Source organism: Emydura macquarii, unplaced genomic scaffold (genome assembly GCF_026122565.2).
Source record: "Emydura macquarii macquarii isolate MOO-44397 ecotype Brisbane River unplaced genomic scaffold, CSIRO-AGI_Emac_v2 contig_3470, whole genome shotgun sequence".
Classification (NCBI taxonomy): domain Eukaryota; kingdom Metazoa; phylum Chordata; order Testudines; family Chelidae; genus Emydura; species Emydura macquarii.
In genome coordinates this window covers 8,867,544-8,885,948 of record NW_027133607.1, presented here as the reverse complement: position 1 = coordinate 8,885,948, position 18,405 = coordinate 8,867,544, and the positions used below count along the sequence as shown (strand labels likewise).

General features: G+C 49.2%; 1 protein-coding gene across 5 annotated transcripts in view; it reads left to right on the top strand.

Moving 5' to 3' along the window:
- Positions 1-18,405, top strand: part of NRF1 (nuclear respiratory factor 1) — a 94,237-nt gene that overhangs the window by 25,317 nt on the left and 50,515 nt on the right. For all 5 annotated transcript variants that reach the window (XM_067534945.1, XM_067534943.1, XM_067534941.1 and 2 more), the window contains exons 3-5: positions 3,681-3,795; positions 5,700-5,826; positions 7,284-7,424. In XM_067534945.1, the coding sequence (XP_067391046.1) occupies positions 3,681-3,795; positions 5,700-5,826; positions 7,284-7,424 (383 nt within the window). The remainder of the gene's footprint in view (positions 1-3,680; positions 3,796-5,699; positions 5,827-7,283; positions 7,425-18,405) is intronic.

The window sequence follows — 18,405 nt, the reverse complement described above, 5'->3', positions numbered from 1 at the left end:
CAGAGCTGGGAGAGGCTGGATGGGTGTCACAGTCCCATATGCACCACTGAACTTTAAGTCCTTTTCACTCAAATAAAGGTGGAACTTGGAGACCATATGGGAGATGTACCTGGTTTGGGTTAGTAACCAGACTGCTGAAATGCCTCAGAAGCAGAGGGAGACATCATCAGTTGTGTTGTAGGTCTGCCAGCATTATCAGGTAAAATTTTGAAAAGGAAGTTAATGCAAAAAAGGAAATAGAAGGATTGTTGTCCGCACACCCTATCCTTCCTCCTTTGTCCTGGAGCCACAGAGCACTAGGGCTGGCCAGAAAACAAGAATTCCATTTTGCAAAAAAAATTGAGGTTTTGAAATTTGTTTTTGTTCTGCGCTGGAATGAATCCGAGACCTTTCATGAAAAAACAAGAGAGAGAGAGAGAGCACGCAACTGACTGACTCCAGCATTGCCAGCGGTCCCTGCTCTGCCTGATTTGAACCTGAGAGAACCTACTGATGAAAACCTCTTCAAAAATTGGCCACCAGCTCCACAGAGAAGCACCCCTTTTTCTAGGAGAAGGCATTAAGGGCAATCTAATGCCTGGATTCTGGTTTCTTCAGTGTCCAGCTATATCTCCTATTCCTTCCCCTCCGGAAGGCAGTATTCTTTGTGTCACCACAGTATTTTTCACACCATCACTCAGTTCTGGTATTGCCGACTGAGGCTGCTGAGTAAGAGATGACTGAAACCAAATTCCTTATTTTTTACTCCCAAATATCCTCTCCACTTCCTTCATTCGCAGTTTAGTTCCACTGTCACCTATATCCCAGACCTTATGGCATCCTTCCACTCCCCAATGATGCCAGCTTTGCACTCTGTTTTTTCTTTCTCCAGCTCCTGTCTCCATGCCTTTTTGGATTCCTTTCTTTCCTTTAGACTGTAAACTCTTTTGGGGCAGTGGTTGTTATTTACTATATGTTTGTACAGTGCTTAGTGCAGTGGAGCTTTGACCTGGTTGAGGCCAGTAGGTGATCCTGGAGCACCTACCATAGTGAGTTCTGAGCCATAACTGGGGCTCCAAGGTGCTATGATAATACAAATAAAAAATAATAATACAAACACTAAATAACAATGTCTGCCCCATGCATGGAATGCCTTCCTAATTCTGGTTAGCAAAGTCTCCGGTAGATCCCTCCTAACAACTCACTTCCCCTTCAGTGTCCTCAAACAGCGAGTTCACAATAACAATAATTCAAAACCAACCAAATGAAAAAAACCAAAGTTCTTCATTCTTCTGGATTTCTGAGTGTCCCATATTCTGCAGCTGTTTTCAAGTGCATGCTATGAAATTCTAGGATTGACCACCAGAGGGCAACATAGCAATAAGAATTGATAACCTACGAAGACGGCTGCTGTGTTTCTGATCTCCCGCCCAGTCTCTCCATTGAAATTAAGAGTACTTTTTCTGAAGTTAGAATAGAGTTGGACTGGCACACAACTTGCTAAAGGTCGTCTTTATTGTTTCTGTTTAATTTTTGCCTTCCCTCACTCACCAGAATGCCCTAATACCACACAACTGATGCTGCCCCTACTATAGGTTGGGGTTATTGGGTCATATCGTATGAAATCCAGGTTCTTGGGGTTCCAGTCTGCAATGTGTTGTGGGTCTTGTATGTAATCTCACATCTCCCAGAACAAAGGCTATGTATTGCTCTGATCCCTTCCCTGGTGGAAGGGCTGGGCTGGATTTTCTTTGTCTTAGTTAATGTGTGACTACCTGATTAACCAGCGACAGCAGACTACTTCAGGAGCACAGGTCAACCCCTCAGTAGTTCTCCCGTTCTTCACAGGCTTGGCAGGGATAAGAAGCGATATCTGAGATTTGAATTCTGTTCTTCCCATTAGATGCACATGGCAGTAATCCCAGATCACTGATAATATGACACTCAATATGTCTGTCACAGTTAATGTTCAAAGCATGTTATAAACATAAGCTAATTGATTTTTGCAACACCCTTGTAAAACATCTTATGAAATAGTCTCATTTTACTGTAGTTTCAGCCAATTTCCTGGTACTGAAGTTAGGTTGACCAGCCTGTAATTGCCAGGGTTGTCTCAGGAGCCTTTTAAAAAAAATTGGCGTTACATTAGCTACCCTCCCATCATCTGGTTCAGAGGTTGATTTAAGCCAGGGGTGTCAAACATACGGTCCATACGTCCCGTGATTCTTTTTTGCTCCGGCCTGCAGGTGGCTGGATGCGGCCCATGATCCTTTTTGGTGCAGCCCCTGGGTGCCCGATACAGCCCGCCTACCTTTTTGTTCCGTCCCCTGGTGGCTGCCACGGAACGGTCAGAGTCCGCGAGATCTCTCAGTGGCGGGCAATGCGATGCTTGCTGCCACCGAAAAGAAGGAGCCGCTAGGGTATGACGCCGCTAGGGTATGGCCTACTAGAAATTAATCTTAATCCAATGTGGCCCGACATAGGAAGTTACTTTGACACCCCTGATTTAAGCGATAGTTTACATACCAGAGATAATAGTTCTTCAGTTTCATATTTGGGTTCCTTCAGAACTCTTGGGTGAATCCCATCTGGTCCTAGTGATTTACTACCAGGGATCCTAGAAATCCGCTTGCCGCAGAAAAATGCGGAATTTGAGTTTTTACAGAAAATCTTTAGTTTTTACGTTTTGTGAAAAAATGAAAACATAGCTGAACTGTTAACTAAATTTTACTGAAAGTTAGGATGACCGTATTTCCCAAAGTGAGAACGGGACACTGCGCGGTGCTGGCCTGAGCTGCCTGGGGCCGACATCCTGAGCCCTGACATGTGGCATTTCCGCTAACCCCCTTTCCACTCCCCCCCCAAACATCCTCCCACGTTGTGAGACAAATGCCCAGTTTTGCCAAAAAAGTCGGGTTATCGGGCAGGGCTTAAAAAGGAGACCCTCCCAGCCAAAATAGGATATATGGTCACCCTAGTTCAACTGATATCTATATATATGTGGCTAGGGAAACTAAAGTTCAGCATTTCATTTTAATTGTGGGAAAATGCGGATTTTTATGTTTTGTTTTGTTGGAGAATTCTGGGTATTTTATCATGGGAAAACTAAGATTGCTGCTTGTTACTGTTTAAATTAGTCAATTTGTTCCCAAACCTCCTATAGTGACGCTTCAGTCTGGGACAATTCCTCAGGTTTGCTACCTAACACAATTGGCTCAGGTGTGGGAATCTTCCCCATATCCTCTGCAGTGAAGAATGAGGCAAAGAATTCTTTTAGCCCCTCTCCACAATGACCTGGTCTCCCTTGAGTGCTCCGCTAGCACCTCGGTTATCCAGTGGCCCCACTGATTGCAGCCCTTGGGTTATTTTTGTAGTTGGGGGAACGCTACGAACAATCCCAAATGGTAATTCTATCATTGGGAGGAAAGTTCTGTGGAATGAAATATGCAGCATTCACCTGAGGCCTAACTTGAAGTATCCCTCTGATCCCTGCAGAGAGAGACGTCCCAGTGTTTGGTGACAGTTTTGCAAAGAATTCTGGTTACTTTGGCCCAGATGAGGGTAAAAGGCCTGTTATCTGTATTACCATAGCCCACGACCTGAGCCCTTCAGAGCCTGTTCCAGTTGGCATAACAGGCCCTTGTCTGTCTTGTCCTGTTAATAGATTATACGCTGATCCACCGTTTGTTGTTTGGTTCCAGGCCCGGTGGGAATGGCAGCAGCGGCTGCTGTGGCAACAGGTAAAAAAAGAAAGCGCCCTCATGTGTTTGAGTCCAATCCATCCATCCGCAAGAGGCAGCAGACCCGTTTATTACGGTAAGGATCCTCTGCTGCAGGTGCCTGTGGCTTCTGCAAGCCAACAGCCGTGTCCACCTCTGTCTGTGCCTTTCCAAAACCCGTGAGTCACTAAGAGACTAGAGACAGGCCACACGTTGCCCAGCTGAGGGCATCTTTGGCAATTTGTACGGAACCTGAGGGCTGCATTTAATTTGCATAAATGGATCATATTGCTTTAATATGGTAGTGGGACCCAGAGAGACGGAAGTCACCATTCTGATGGTGTTCACTGTTTATTTCTACTCCTGCCTGATCACAAATTTAGTTCACGTCCTTCTGATTATCATCTTGCTTTTTTTCCATTTGAATTCTTAATGTTTTTAGCAGTAGTTCTCTTGAGAACCACTGGAGCTGCAATATCCCAGCTCTGGAACGGTATAAAGCATTCACCTCCGTCACGAGGGATGCATCTTTATTCAGTATTTTTATTGTCTTATTGAATGGGGCCTCTTGTAAGTCCGCCCAGTTGTTCCACAAGATGTGACTAAGCTAGTGCTTGTCCCTGAATTCCCTCTTCTAGCAAAACCTGAGGTGGCATGTAGCAGAGTGCATCACATAGAGGGTATTTAAAAAAAAAACCCAAAAGCGTCCTGGGTGAAACCTCATTAGAAGGACATCACTCTTCCTTCCCTCTGCTGCCACAAATAACTTGGGTAAAACACTGGTCAGGCATGTCAGTTTCATGCATTCTGATCAGTTTGACAATCAGAAGAACTTTGCTATTTTGTCAAAAGAGTTAAATAGTAAATGTTTGTCCATTTAAATCAGAGCGTGAGCCTGATGGGAGAACTGGTTTAGGGTTTCTGACACTGGAACTTCCACAGAGCAGGTGTTGCATGATGACAGCTTTCAGCAGTGCATCCAGTGTTAGAGGGGGCTCGGAAATGCCCATTTGAATTGGTAACCTTAATGTTGCATATGGTGGTAACTTATATGGCGAGAGCCACTCCTCCTCCTTTGCTATATAAACATTCCACGATCTGCTCTAGGAAAATCACTGCCATTTTCTTGTCAAGTCTCTTGCATCATTTAAATGTTAATACAAGGAAAGAAATGGTAAGTATGAGTGTTTCCCCATGGAGGGACCATCCCAAAGGGACTCAGTGATGTAACACGTGGCTGAATATACCCATTTCCCTTAGCCAGCTGTTGCAATGTCTCTGTTTCTTGCTCATTACACTTGGTAAAATAATTTAAGTTATGGCTTTTGTGCAGGATTGAAGTACCAGCGAATTAAAGTGCCACAGAACTCTCGTTGTCCTTATTCAGCACTGTTGAGGGTGCTGAACATAAAATAGTTGGTGTGTGTGTGTGTGTGTATGATTCCTTATCTGTAAAATATTTCAAATTGCTCTACTTATAAATTCTGTATGGTTAGTCAGTGGATGATTGGAGCTTTTTCCTCCCTCTTTAACTGATCACCTGCAGGTGTCAGAAAATTAATTTCTCCCCAATGTTGCGCAATTGCTGGCCTGTAGCGCATTGGATGTTGGTCACTGCTGGAGACAAGATCCCACATATGATGGGCTCAGTGGTTTGATCTGATGTGGCATATTCTCTGTGCCCTTAACTTCACTGCTGAGAGAGAAATGTCTCTGTCCTCTCTCTACTTATCTTTTTCATGAACATATTTATTTGTGAAAAGTAGAAACTCCGTCTCTGAATTGCAGTCTGGCAAAAGGGAAAATAGCAGGCCTGTGGGAGCCAAGGGATGATTGGGTGGCCGCTGTTACTAGCCAGGACTTCCTTTCACGCTTGCTCTTTGAACGGGCATTGTCAAGAGGAGGGATTTGCAATCTGAAAGACTGGCTAGAATAGGCCTTAATTTTGTGTCATCTCTACCCCCCTCTCCCTCCACTCCCCATTTTCCTCCCCAATTTCAGGAAGCTCCGTGCCACACTAGATGAATACACCACCCGAGTGGGGCAGCAGGCCATCGTCCTTTGCATATCGCCCTCCAAACCCAATCCTGTTTTTAAAGTGTTTGGTGCTGCACCATTGGAGAATGTGGTAAGTCTGCCTGGGCCGGGGAAAAGGCTCTAAAATGAGCTGTTTGCTTTCAGTGCCTGTTTAATTTGGCTTTCAATGCTTCGAACAGTCAGGTAGTGCTCTAAGCTTCAGGTTTGAAAAATACACACACCTGGAGCTACAGGATCAAATCCTAGCATGGTGAACAGTCTCCTGAATGTGGGCCTTTCAGGTCAGGCCTTAGTACTGAAGTTCTGCTTGCTCTGTTTAGATGATGAAGATCCCCGGCACTTCTCATAAAAGAGGAGTTTAGCTTAGTGTTCTAGAACACTTCCGTGCTGTGAGCTGATGCATCTGGATTCTGCCTTAACCCTAGAGGTGGCTGCATTTCAGTGCTGTTCTGTCTAGGATGCGGAGTATTTTGCCTGGGAAGCTGCGGCATGAAATCAGGTCTTAGTGCCTATATTGATAGAGCTGGTGAGCTTTGGGCCTGGCTGGGGTAATGTAGAAAGGCTCTGAGAGTACCACCACAGGTAGCTGTCTTGAATCGTCAGGAGCACGGTGGGAGGAAGGAAGAGATTTAGTGGGACTAAAGACCCGAGTGTTGTTACCTTGCTCTCACTTCACTGTGACTACGGGACGTTACTTACAGCTTTGGTTCCCCACCACCAGCATGTGTAGCAGTTCTGGGGCTTCAAGCTTTAGCCACTGGGGCTTGGGCTGTCTAGCAAACCCGCAGCTCAGTCCCCACTGCAGCTCCTCTCACTACCTGGAAAAGGAACATGGGGTTCCGCCTTTGTGCTTAGCGACTTACGTCACCAAATCCCCCGCCCTGTGTGTTGTGGCACGCTGTATCTTACAGTGCAGTCCCAGCCTTGCTCTTCTGGGATCTGGGGTTTGAAGCAACGCAGGCCCCCCGGCAAATTAGGTTAGAGAGCGTGTCCATTTCAATAGGGGAGGCAAGCAGTGCTTGGCTCACCTGAGCTGGTCGTGCAGTTTATGATGCAGTGGGAGGGCGGGGCCCCAGGGAGCCACTGGCTGGTACTGCAAGGGTCTCAGTCTGGCAAACCAGTAGTTACCTGGAAAGTTGGAGCCCACCAATTTCCAGGAGAGTCAGGAAGGACTGGACTATGCTGGTAAATGGAAAGGGTTTAAAAATGGTCTTGGCCATCAGTAATTCCACCTAGCCTCGAATGAACTTCCTGGAGCCTGGCAGTAAATGAGGGGATCATCCTGGCTGCAACAGCACCGTTGCTTCCAAACTTTACTGAAAGTATTCTAACGCTCCCCCTTGGTGGTGTTACTTGGAGTTTCATCAGCTCTCTTTAATGTAGTCGGAAGTCTTTGGGGCCAGTGGGTGTTTTTATCTACCAGCTGTGGCATTGTTTGCTCGCTCAGTTCTGCAGCATCTTGGGGAAGCTCCTCCTTCGGTTACCTAGCACCTTTGCCTCTTCTGTTGCTCTTTACCTTGTTTACCTGAGCTCCGTGATTCCCCACAGGTGCGCAAGTACAAGAGCATGATCCTGGAAGACCTGGAGTCAGCACTGGCGGAGCATGCACCTGCTCCACAAGAGGTTAACTCCGAGCTGCCACCCCTAACCATCGACGGAATTCCTGTCTCTGTGGACAAGATGACCCAGGTAAGCAGCCAAGGAAGATGGAAACTTGAAAGAAGAAGTGAAGAGGAGTTTTAAAGCTGACACGTGGAGCTAATTGATTTTGCTGTGGAGTGCATGTCTGTGTCCTCAGGGACACTCAATCCCATCTCTCTGGTGGGACCATAGTGGGCCAGGTAATAGATGTGAATCTTTATCACTGGCGCTCCTTTCCGCATGAAATTGTAAAAATGCTAGTGAGGGCTGGAAATCCTCCCCCGCCTTTCCCCGAGGAATCCTTGTTGTCCTGCTCAGTCAGCTGTGACTGGGGGAGCTGTCAGTCCTGCACCTTGGAATGGTTTAGAGCCACTGGTCCCAAGGTGGCTTATTACTTGTCAGCAGAACCTCCTTTTTGGTTTCTCCCATTGACTTGGTTTTTCTCCTCTCTTCCTTTCTCACTGATGCTGTGGGCTGAAGCAGAAGGAAACCCGCTAATAGTTATACTCCAGGGCAAACCCTAGTCTCCCACCTCCGGGGCAGGGGCGAGCTGCTAATACCTGGTGGTTACAATGAGTCATCTGCCATGTGTGGGGAGGGAAACTCCTTATCCTCTCGTGACCCAGCCCTGGTCTGAGCAGCGTTGCATTGGTGAGCCCATGTCTGGGAGAAAAGGGGAGAGGGTTCTGCAGGAAACTTCCCATGAGTGGGGAGGGACCAATCGTTCAGAATGTAAATCTCCTCCGTTCCCTGGGGTGGCGGGGATGGGAGAGGAGGGAAGGGTCTGATGTCAACGTTGTGTAAAGGAGCAAAGCAAGAGGCTCTGCACGTGCTCCATCTAGGCAGTTTGATCTATCAAAACAAGTGACCAAACCCGGCGGTGCACTGGGCGGCAGAAACTCCGAGAGCAGCAGGCTGCGTGAGGCCTGGGGTGAGAGTGGTCAGCAAGTTAGATACGAGCTTTTAATGCGCTCCAGCCCCAGAAGGTGCGTGTGCGTCGGGTGAAGAGTTGTTGAGGGACAGAGTGGGAGGAGCAGGGAAGGTTTTCACCTCGGTAGCGGTGACATTGTGTTTGTACAGAACCCTGCACAACGGGGCCCCGATCCGAAACACGGTTCTGTAGGCCCTCGCCACGATTGCAATGTGAGTCACGATGAGCACCACTGCAGAGGAGATGGCTGACTGCTCCAGTGCATGCTGCTGCTAACCTTCCCTCCACTCTCTGCCCCTCCTCTTGCTATTAACGGTGCAGCAGTTGAACTTCGGCATTTATAGCCGCGTTCTTTGGCAGAAAGTATGCAAACTGCTGATGCAACGGTGAAGTAACTTACAAGGCATCTTATTTTGAGATCTCACCTACGCATCATGCTGAAGCAGCTACCCAATTAGGAATGCCTTTCTTGCAGGAGTGACCACTAAATCACTTATTGCTCTTCTTAGCGGTGTGCCGAGTTTCTCCCAAGCTGGAGGCAGGTGTGGCTGTTGCACTTTGTACCCTCATCCCCATAGAATGGTAGAAGTGTAGGCCTGGAAGGGACCTCGAGAGGTCATCTAGTCCAGTCCCCTGCGCTCAAGGCAGGACTTGGTAATAACAGCCATTCTTTGTGGTGGTGTGGGTAGTGCCAAACTCATCTGTCTGTGGATAGGTGGTCACATCGACACACTGTCTCTGCTTTCCCATCTGGGAAAGGGGGGTGACTTCATGGATCAGGGATAGCAACTTAAAGGTGGTAGAGGGCCACACAACCCACTAAAACTCTTTGGCAGGCCAAGGGGGTGATGCAAGGGAAGTGTCGGGTCCTGTCTTGGGGCAGTGACACAGGAGTGGAGGGGGGTGTGAGGCCTTGGTGTGGGGGGGGGGGTTGGAAAGCAAGCCCACCCTGCAGTCATCCCACCACAACAACTCCTATCCTGCCATGCTGTCCTGGCTCCCTGCTCTGGCTTAGGGTGACCACTGACCATCTTTTCAACATGCAAAAACGGGACGCATGCAGGGGTCCCGCCCCTTCTCACGCTCCACCTCTTCTCCCTGAGGCCCAGCCCCCTGGGCAGGCTGGAAGCCGGAGCTGGGCCATGATGGGAGCTGCCCAGGGAGCTCTGGTCACTGTGGGGAGCCCCGGACCCTACACCTGCCCTGGGCAGGGGGCGGGATATCAGAGACTAGCCCCCGGCCCATGTTCTCACCCCATGGGAAGTGCCGCCCAAGGCGGGTGGAGGGTCTGGGGTTCCCCACAGTGGCCTGGGCTCCCTGGGCGACTCTTATGACTGCCCTGCTCTGGCTTCTGGCCTGGCCAGGGGAGCAGGAGGCAGGGCCTCATGGTGGGGGGGGCTAAGGCCCTTCCTTCCCTCCTCCCCTCCCTGCCCCCCGCAGAAGAGGCTGGCTTTGCCCTTGAGCCAGGGGCAGACATGGAGCAGCACTGCAGGGAATCCGGGACAAATGCTGTCCCAGAGTCATTCAGCCCAGGGACAGGACTTGAAATGTACAATCTGGGACTCCCCCATCCAATCAGGGACGGGTTGTCACCCTACTCTGGCCCATTCACGGCATGCAGGCATGGCCCTCTCCCCACAACACCCCACCCCCTTCCTAGTGCCTCTGGATCACCTGCCCTGAGTCGGGCCATGGTGGGCTAAATACAATGATCGGGAGAGCCTCCAGTTGCCTGTTGCTGTCAGAAACACTTGTAAAATACCTTGAGAGGCTTGGATGGACAGGAGAGGGCAGCACCAGGACGAAGCATTATTAAGTATTGTACTTGTCAGGGTTACAAATGGTCTCTAGGATCTGAAAATCCAGCTGTGGCCTTTCTGCTGGGTAAAGCATCTCAGTTAACAAGGATGCTGCGTTTGGCTCACAGCTGACAATTTTGTTAATGAGAGAGGGCCACATCTAGACTAAAAACTTCAGTCGACCTATGTTAAACAGCCCCTGCAGTGGGAGACTCTCGGCTCTGTGCACAGCTCTCTGCCAGGAGCCCAGCTGCCCCCCAAGCTCTCGGCTCCCTGTTCCTTGCTAGGATCCTGGCAGGAAGCTCTGTGCCCAGAGCCCGGGCAGCTGCGGGGTTCCCCGTGGGGAATGGGGAGCTGAGAGCCTGAGCAACTGCCATGCTCCCGGTGGGGATCTGGGCGCCTGAAGCCTGACTGGGCATGGGGCAGCCCAGGAGCCTGTGGAGCATCCAGGCTCTAGCTGGAGCCCCCCACCTGTCTTGGGGTCAGCCGGGCTTTCTTGTCAGTTCCGTGGAGCCACAAAAGAGTGGAGCGACGAAGAGTGTCTACACGGACACTGTGTCACCCTGCCTACACCAACGTAAGCCCTGCCCCTCTCGTGGGGGTGAAGTTGTTACATTGGTGGAGTGGGGCGCTTACATGGGCAGGAGCAAGGTTGTAGTGTGCACACTGACATCATGAAGTCGACGTAAGATGCCTCATGTTGAGCTAACTCTCGTGTAGACCCTGGCAGTGTCTCCCTATCCTCCGCAGGGGTCAGAGGAGCGAACGCTTACTTCAGCGAAACCTGAGGTAGCTCTCGGACGCTGCAGGGGACAGAGATGTTGGCTAAACTGATGCCACATTTTCAGTGTCACTTCTCTGACCCCAGCGGCACTATAAATGTGTCCGTTTTAAAGCAGAACAGTTCTGCAATGACCCAAGTCCAGGGCTCGGTATCTCCCTGGGAAGAGTGGAAGTACCACTAGTCCCTAAATCAGTGCAAAGAATGAAGCATCTTGAATGGCAAGTGATGCCATCAACTGTTGCAGCAGAAATCTTGATTCCCCAGAATGCCCAGCTGGGCAGGTATAAAGCTTCTCCGTTCATGGCTGATAATTTTTACGGGGCTCAATATATTCTTTTCCTGATGTTTCCCTTCATCAGCTTAACGGGAAAATCAAACCTTTTTCCATTCTCTTTTGTGACTGCAGTTTACAAAGCCCTGTGGAAAGCAGAAAAAATTAAAAATATATATTGGGCAGCACAATTAAGAGGCATGTCACTAGGAGTGGGAAAATGAGGGTTTGGCTTTGAACAGCTGCAGGTCTCATCGGGCAGGTGTTAGAAGCGTTCGCTTCAGCTCACTGAAGAGGAGATGAAAATAACTCTCCTTTTAATTGCCCTGCTTCTTCGGAGGCCTTGGGGGAAATAAAACCTTCAGTAGGCTAAGTAAAGGTGTTTCCATGGATTAGCAGCTGGAGAGCACTGCCCACCTGTGCTGTGTATGAAAAAAATGTGTGCAGCGGGGTCTGATCTTGAAGCCCTTCCTCAGGGGAATCTCCAATTGTAGTCACTGAGCATTTGGACTAAGGACTTCAGAGCTGAGCCCAGCAGTGAGCTTGAGTCTTATGTGAACGCAGAGGGTTAACACTGAGTCAGATTCTGCACTCTGCTCTGCATGTAGAAATCTCAGTGAAGTTGCTGGATGTTGCTTACACCTTCCTGAGTGCAAAGTTTGTCCCTTAACCTGACTTTTATTTCTTCATCTTAATGTCGGCCTGTGACTTGGGTGCAAAGATGACGCCGCCCCGTTCCGCTTCTCCCCCAAAGGGCAATTAAAAGGTGTTTGTTGCTCTGATGTAGGTCAGCATCTGGGCACCGAACCAGTTTAACTTTAGGCACTGAAGAGGAATGTTGGGGAAATTAAAGTTAGTCGCTCGTGGTCGGTATGTGATGGAGTGGGAGGGAGTTTGGAGCCCAGGTCTGACCGTGCCTGCCAGGGTTCTGAAGGGTCCCTATCCTTGGAGCCTCTTCGGGGTATTTTCTTGTGCCTGATTTGCAGCACCTTTGTGAAATGAAGTTCTCACATGCAGCATTCAGATGACTTCTAAACCCTGTTGGCTGTTCCAGATGGAATGGGCTGTAGGGATCATGAGGAGATAGTCAGACGGATGCTGTATCTTCTCCTGACTAGAGTGCGCGATTCTTCAGACTGTGCAGGAAGGAGCTCGGCGAAGGGGTTAACAATTCTGATTTTGTTTATGCGTTTTTTATTTTTCACCTGACCAAGGTGTATGAGGGGGAGGGCGAAAGTTCATGCAGGAGTAAAATGCAAGATTAAAGAATTGGTCAGTGGATGGGGTCAATGAATCGAAGGATCTGATTGAGCCTCTTCCCCACAGTGTGTAACCTGCCTACTCCCCCGTCCCCGGCGCTGACCCGCAGTACACTGGTCCATGAGTTGCTCTGCGCTGAGCACTCCTAGTTTTCCCACACTCCCTCGCCCTATGGGTAGGGACAATATTATTAGATACAGACTTGACTCCAGTGGTACTAGCCTGATGCATTTACCAGGCATATTAAAGCTTCCATCCTGCCAGGTACCTTCAGCCCCCACTGAGACCTGAGAGATCGGGCCCTGTCTCTCATTTTTGCTTCAACAAATGATGACATTTGGCCAAACCTCTTTCCCAGCCTGGCCTGTCTGAGGTGCTAGTAGTGGGGAGGCCTGAAAAGGGGTCCAACAAGGGCAGGACGAGCTCTATAAAAAGGCAATTCATGATGGTGAATTTATCGCCACCCGCCTTGGCAGATGTCCCGTCTTTTAATCTGCTGCAGATAAAATATTATCTGATCGTTCAGTATAAAATCTGCTGCTGCAGAATGCAATTTCCTCACCTGTTAGGTAGGATGGACACATGATCACAGAACCCCAGTGCTCCACTCTGGTTACTGCTTCACCTGCAATCACCTGCTTCACAGTTCAGGTACAATTCAAGAATATGAATTGTCAGGACTTGGCTTGATCCCTCCCCGGCCTCATTGCAGAGGGCTGGTGTTCTCCTTTTGGGGATCCCTGACGGTGAATTTCTGGGGGCGGTTGGAAGGCTGATACTCACGGACGGTGCTCTGTTCTGGGAACTGCTTCCCTTAGCAGACAGTCAGAGGTCAAGCCTGGCTGTTAGTAGATGCACTTTGCCTTGTTGCTTCTAACTTCTTTGTGGCTCTTCAGTTGGATGCATCTTGGTTTTTTGGAGGCTGAGGATGGCTAAAATCAGGATGAGCTCATTACCTATAAGGGTTCATCTAACTCTTTATCCTTAGAAGGCCCCAAGGTGCTACAGCCAAGGGCACCCAGTAAACATTTTAAACAATCTCTCTCATAGACCTTGCATTGTAGTTCATGTAAGCTCTTTTCCAAGCTAATGGGCTAAGGAGATTGGAAAGTATCTTTCTTTGTATAAGTGACTTGATTTTGCCAAGGTTTCTGCTTTTTGTATGCTGGTGGTGGGGTTTGTGAGCGTCTGAGGGCTCAGAGTTGAAAATACTGTGCTGATCCCCTCCCAAACGCTGCACACCTAGACGATATGGGGCTGTCCGTCTCAGCACTGTAGCCCGTTTTAGGGTTTTGTGAGCAGGTGGGATGAGGGGCGCAGTTCTTGTTGTGATGCTAATTAGAGAGGCCCTCGCGCTTGAGCAGGTTATAATGCTGCCGCTGCTGTTGATTGTCTCCCTGGCGGATTAAAGGTGAACCCTCCTTAACAAGTGCCTCGAGTAGCTTGAGTCTCTGAACTCCCAAGGACCAGTAATTAATCCAGCTGGTAACAAGGAGCGCAGCTTGCAGCTAGGAGTTCTGGGAAGGAACTTTTGAGCTCTTTATTCCCCCCCACCCCCGTACCAAACAGCTAAATTCCATTCACGCCCGTCATTTTGTAATAATTAGCGTTTCTGTACTGCCACTTTGCGTGAGCATCTCAGAGCACTTCGCAGCCTGGGTTTTGCCCCCATTTTATAGATGGAGAAGCTGGGGCACAGAAAGGTTAGGCAAGGCAGCGTTTTAGAGGGCAGAGCCTGGGGTGGGAAGAGGACACCTGGCAGCTTCTGCCACTGACGGCCTGTGTGTCCTTGAGCAAATCATTTAGCCTTTGTGGGCCTCTGTTTCCCCATTTCTACCTTGGGGATAGTGACCTTTAGAGGGAAGTAGCTACAGAAACGCGGATCATATGTGTTGCCCTTGGCTTTATACAGAATCTGTGGGGAGGGTGCTTCTTCGAGTGCTGGTCCAGGGGTTATTCACTGGGTGCACATGTGCCCTAGACCAGAAGATTCTTCACTAGCGAAGAATTCCATTGGTACGTGGCTGCACAACCTCATGCTGCAAACTAAGCACATAAGGGGCGGCACGGACCAACGGCATCTCCAGTTCCTTTCTACCACTCATGGTTTGAGACGGCGCTCCAGCAGTGCCCACAGCTTGGCTAGTGTTTCTGCCATCTATTCGAGGTTTATTGTAAATGGTTTTATTTTAGTCTCATTAGTTTAGCAGTGTAGCTAGTTAGATTCGTGTTTGGGGTTACGAGGTCTTTCCCCTCCTTGTCCCCCTTGCTCGTCCCCCCCGCTCACCCTCACTGTTTGAGGCACCCATTATGCCCAAAATCTCAGGCTTTAAGTCCTGTGTGGCCTGCTTCTGGGTCTTCCTGGTCAGTGATCCCCACTCTTCCTACCTGTACTGCCTTGGGGAATCTCATATGCTGTCTCCGTGCAAGATTTGTCCTTCCTTCCCACCTCATACACAACAATCTCATGGATTTTGGCTTAGGAGGCATGTGGGGAGCTTTCCATGAGACAACAGCTTGACCCAGGAGCTTCTGACCCCCCATCTACATTAGCAGGAGCCATCCACTAGCACCTCTCTGGACCCAGCGCTCCCCAGATCGTCAGTGTCCAGATCTAAAGACTCTGGCAGGCACGCATGGGAAGAGGGTAAAGGAAAGCACCCTCATAAGAAGCGGGAGAAATACCCATCTAAACCCTCTAAGGAACTGGTCTGCCTACACTACCCCCTCTAAGTCAGGCGAGAATCGGTGCCCCAGTACAGGTGTGTCTCCATCTCCCGGGGATGGTGTGTGAGTATCAGCAGTACCGAGAGTCAGGGATGCCCATGGACTGCTGCCTAGACAAGGGGCAGATCCAGCTTCAGCATCAGTGAAGGAGGGGAGAGAGCAATTGCCCTCTGCACCAATGATTCCGTAGCACAAGAAGAGGAGGAACTTAACGGTACCAACACCTGCCTTCCATCCCAATCCTGCGCTGTCACCTCCACCTATGCATAGAAGCCCCTTTCACTCTCCTGCTGGACCCAGCTATGCTATTCTTGAGGAGCTAGTGATTTATACTTTTGGACCTGGTAATCTCCAGAGACATACCTACACCATCAGCACACCACTCACTGGTCCCTTCCACTGTGGTATCGAGCTGCCGGCACCAACAGTGCACCACTCGTGCATGTCCTCTGCCTGTGGCGGCACCACTAGACTGGTTTCGCCCGTAGACGCCCGTAACTCCTATTTCTCTGGCGAGATTGAGGCCAACGCACCAGCTGTTCTGACAGTCCCGAGATGTGGCATTAGTCCCGATAGGGGTTCCAGAGCCTCACAGGTACCCACTCACCGCCTCAAGACATATCAGCCCCAGGACAAGTGGCACCCTCCCCCATGGGGACCTCTTCCATACCCATGTGACCCTACATCATGGTCCTGTTGAGGCGCTTACTTTAGGCCCCCTGGCTCCTGGAGATTGGAGCAGGAGTACTGACAGATCTCCTCATGGGGAAGAGTCTTAGCTCCCCCTGCCTCCACCAGAGCACTATGAGGGGGAGGACGTACAGCCCAATGAGCTGGAATCCTCCCTTCCCCCTGTGGCGCTCTCGCTCTCTTTTCTCCTGATGCGGTGGTGGTGCCAGCCTCACTTTCGCTGCCTGAGGATTATAAACCGTTCCAGGATCTCCTGAGGATGATTGCAGCGGTTTTACAGATCTCTCTGGAGGAAGTCCAGGACCCTACTCACAAGTTTCTGGATAACCTCCAGACTACAGACTCTGGCAAGGTGGCGCTTCCCATCAACGAGGCCATATTGGGACTGGCTAAGGCTCTTTGCACATGCCACCCACCTTTACCCCAACTCCCAAAAGGCTGCAGAAACGATGCTTTGTCCCACCTAAGGGGATGGAATATTGGTTTTCTCATCTCGTACCAAATTCTCTAGTCGTACAAGCTGTTACCAAGTGCAACAGACTGCACCGGCCTCAGTGTACCCCATTCAACAAGGATGCTAAAAAACTGGACCTCCTCATGAGGAAGAGCTTCTCCACCATCCTACAATACCAGATAGCCTATTACCAGGCTCTGATTTGGAAATATGACTTAATAAGCTGTCTGAGTTTGCTAGTGAGCTTCCTTTGGAGCTCAGGCCGCAGTTCCAGTCTATTCTGGAAGAGGGGAAGCACATTGCTCATTTGTCCTTCCAGGTGTCACCTGGTGAAGCTGATGCCACTTCACACTCCATGGTGACTTTGATAGTAATGAGGCAGGATTCTTTGCTTCACTCCTCGGGTTTTCCTGAGGAAGTCCAAACGATGGTAGAAGACCTTCCCTTTGGGGGTGACATTTTGTTCAGTGAAAAAACAGGCAAATTATTACAGTCTCTTAAAAAATCCAGGACTAGCTTCCATTCCTTGTGGATCTACATCCCAGCCCCTCGGAGGAAGTACTCTAAGCCATCCCTTTACAGACAGCATCCTGTTCCCCAGTCTTTCTTCCAGCAATGGGTTTACAAGCCACCTTGGAGAAGCCAGAGGTTACACCTCAGCAGGCAGAAAGCTCGGCCATTGATTCCGCCTTACCCACAATCCTCCGCCAGGAAGCCATTTTGACAAGACATTTGAGAGCTGCCAACCAATCTCCATCCAGCCAGACACCCCACCACACCTGCTTTGGTGTCCACCTATTCTAGACCTTCCCAGCATGGCAACATATTACTTCAGAAAGTTGGAACTTGGAGATCATCTCCACTGTCTACGCAATAGAATTCATTTCTATTTATACACCAACCTCCCTCTCCCCATCCGTCATCCCTCTTCAGGGACACATCTCACAAGATTTCAGACTGGAGATAGAGACTCTTCTTCAGCTCAAGCCACAGAGATATGCTCATCACAAGGGGGAAGGTTTCTATTCAAGATAATTCCTTGTTCCCAGGTAGAAGGGTGGATGGGGACCCATCCTGAATCTCAGACAACTGAATATCTTTGTAGGTCGTTGGAGATTCAGGATGACCATCTCAGCCTCTATAATCCCATCTCTCAACAAAAGCGACTGGTTTTCAGCTCTTGATTTGAAGGATGTCTATTTTCATGAAGGCATTCACCTGGCTCACAGGAGGTTTCTACCCTTTATGGTGGACCTAGAGCATCACCAGTACAGAGTCCTTCCTTTCAGTCTCCCGATGGCCCCAAGAATATTCAGAGGATGGAAAGAGTTGATTGCTGCCAGGTACACATTCAACAAGCTAATGGACAAACCCCCAGTCACTTTTGTTGAGAGATTCACAAATACAAAGGAGGCATCACAGCAATACACTCTGCTACTCCAGATGCAATTATTTGGTGTAACCATCTGAATGTAAAATTAACATTTACATCTGCCATACAACGAAGAAGCTTGCAGTTTGATGCTGAGGTGCCTAATATATAGGCTGGTGTGTGTGATGTCATGCGGGCAGCCATGTATCTGGAAGAGGCCCATGCTCTTGTGACAGAGAATTGGGAATTCTTGGTAGTTGTCTAGTGGGGTAAACAACATCTCTGTTGCTAATTGGAATTCTTCTCATGGCTGTAACCAGCAGCAAATGATTCCTCTCACCTGAGCTTTCTAGCACAGCACGCTCTTGTGACTGGTGCTGCAGGATTTTCTGCCCCTGGGTGATATAAGACTTAGTTGCATCAAGGGGTTCTGGTGGCATCATCAACCATGAGAGCGGAGTTCAAGTGGTTTGCCACCAGAGCCACTGAAGGTTGTGGGGGTAGGTGTGTAGGTGGGGGAAGAATGTTCTTGTCTCAAATTAGCCTGCTTCTCTGAGAAACATCTGGGTGTCACAGTGATCAGCGTTACTTAGATTGTAAGCTGTCTGGGGTAGGGCCCATCTTTTTGTTCTGTGTTTGTATAGCACCAGCACAATGCGGTCCTAGGCCATGACTAGGGTTTCTAGGCCCTATGTGGTAATATTAATAATAATAATTAGCAGGATCTCAAATCACACTGAT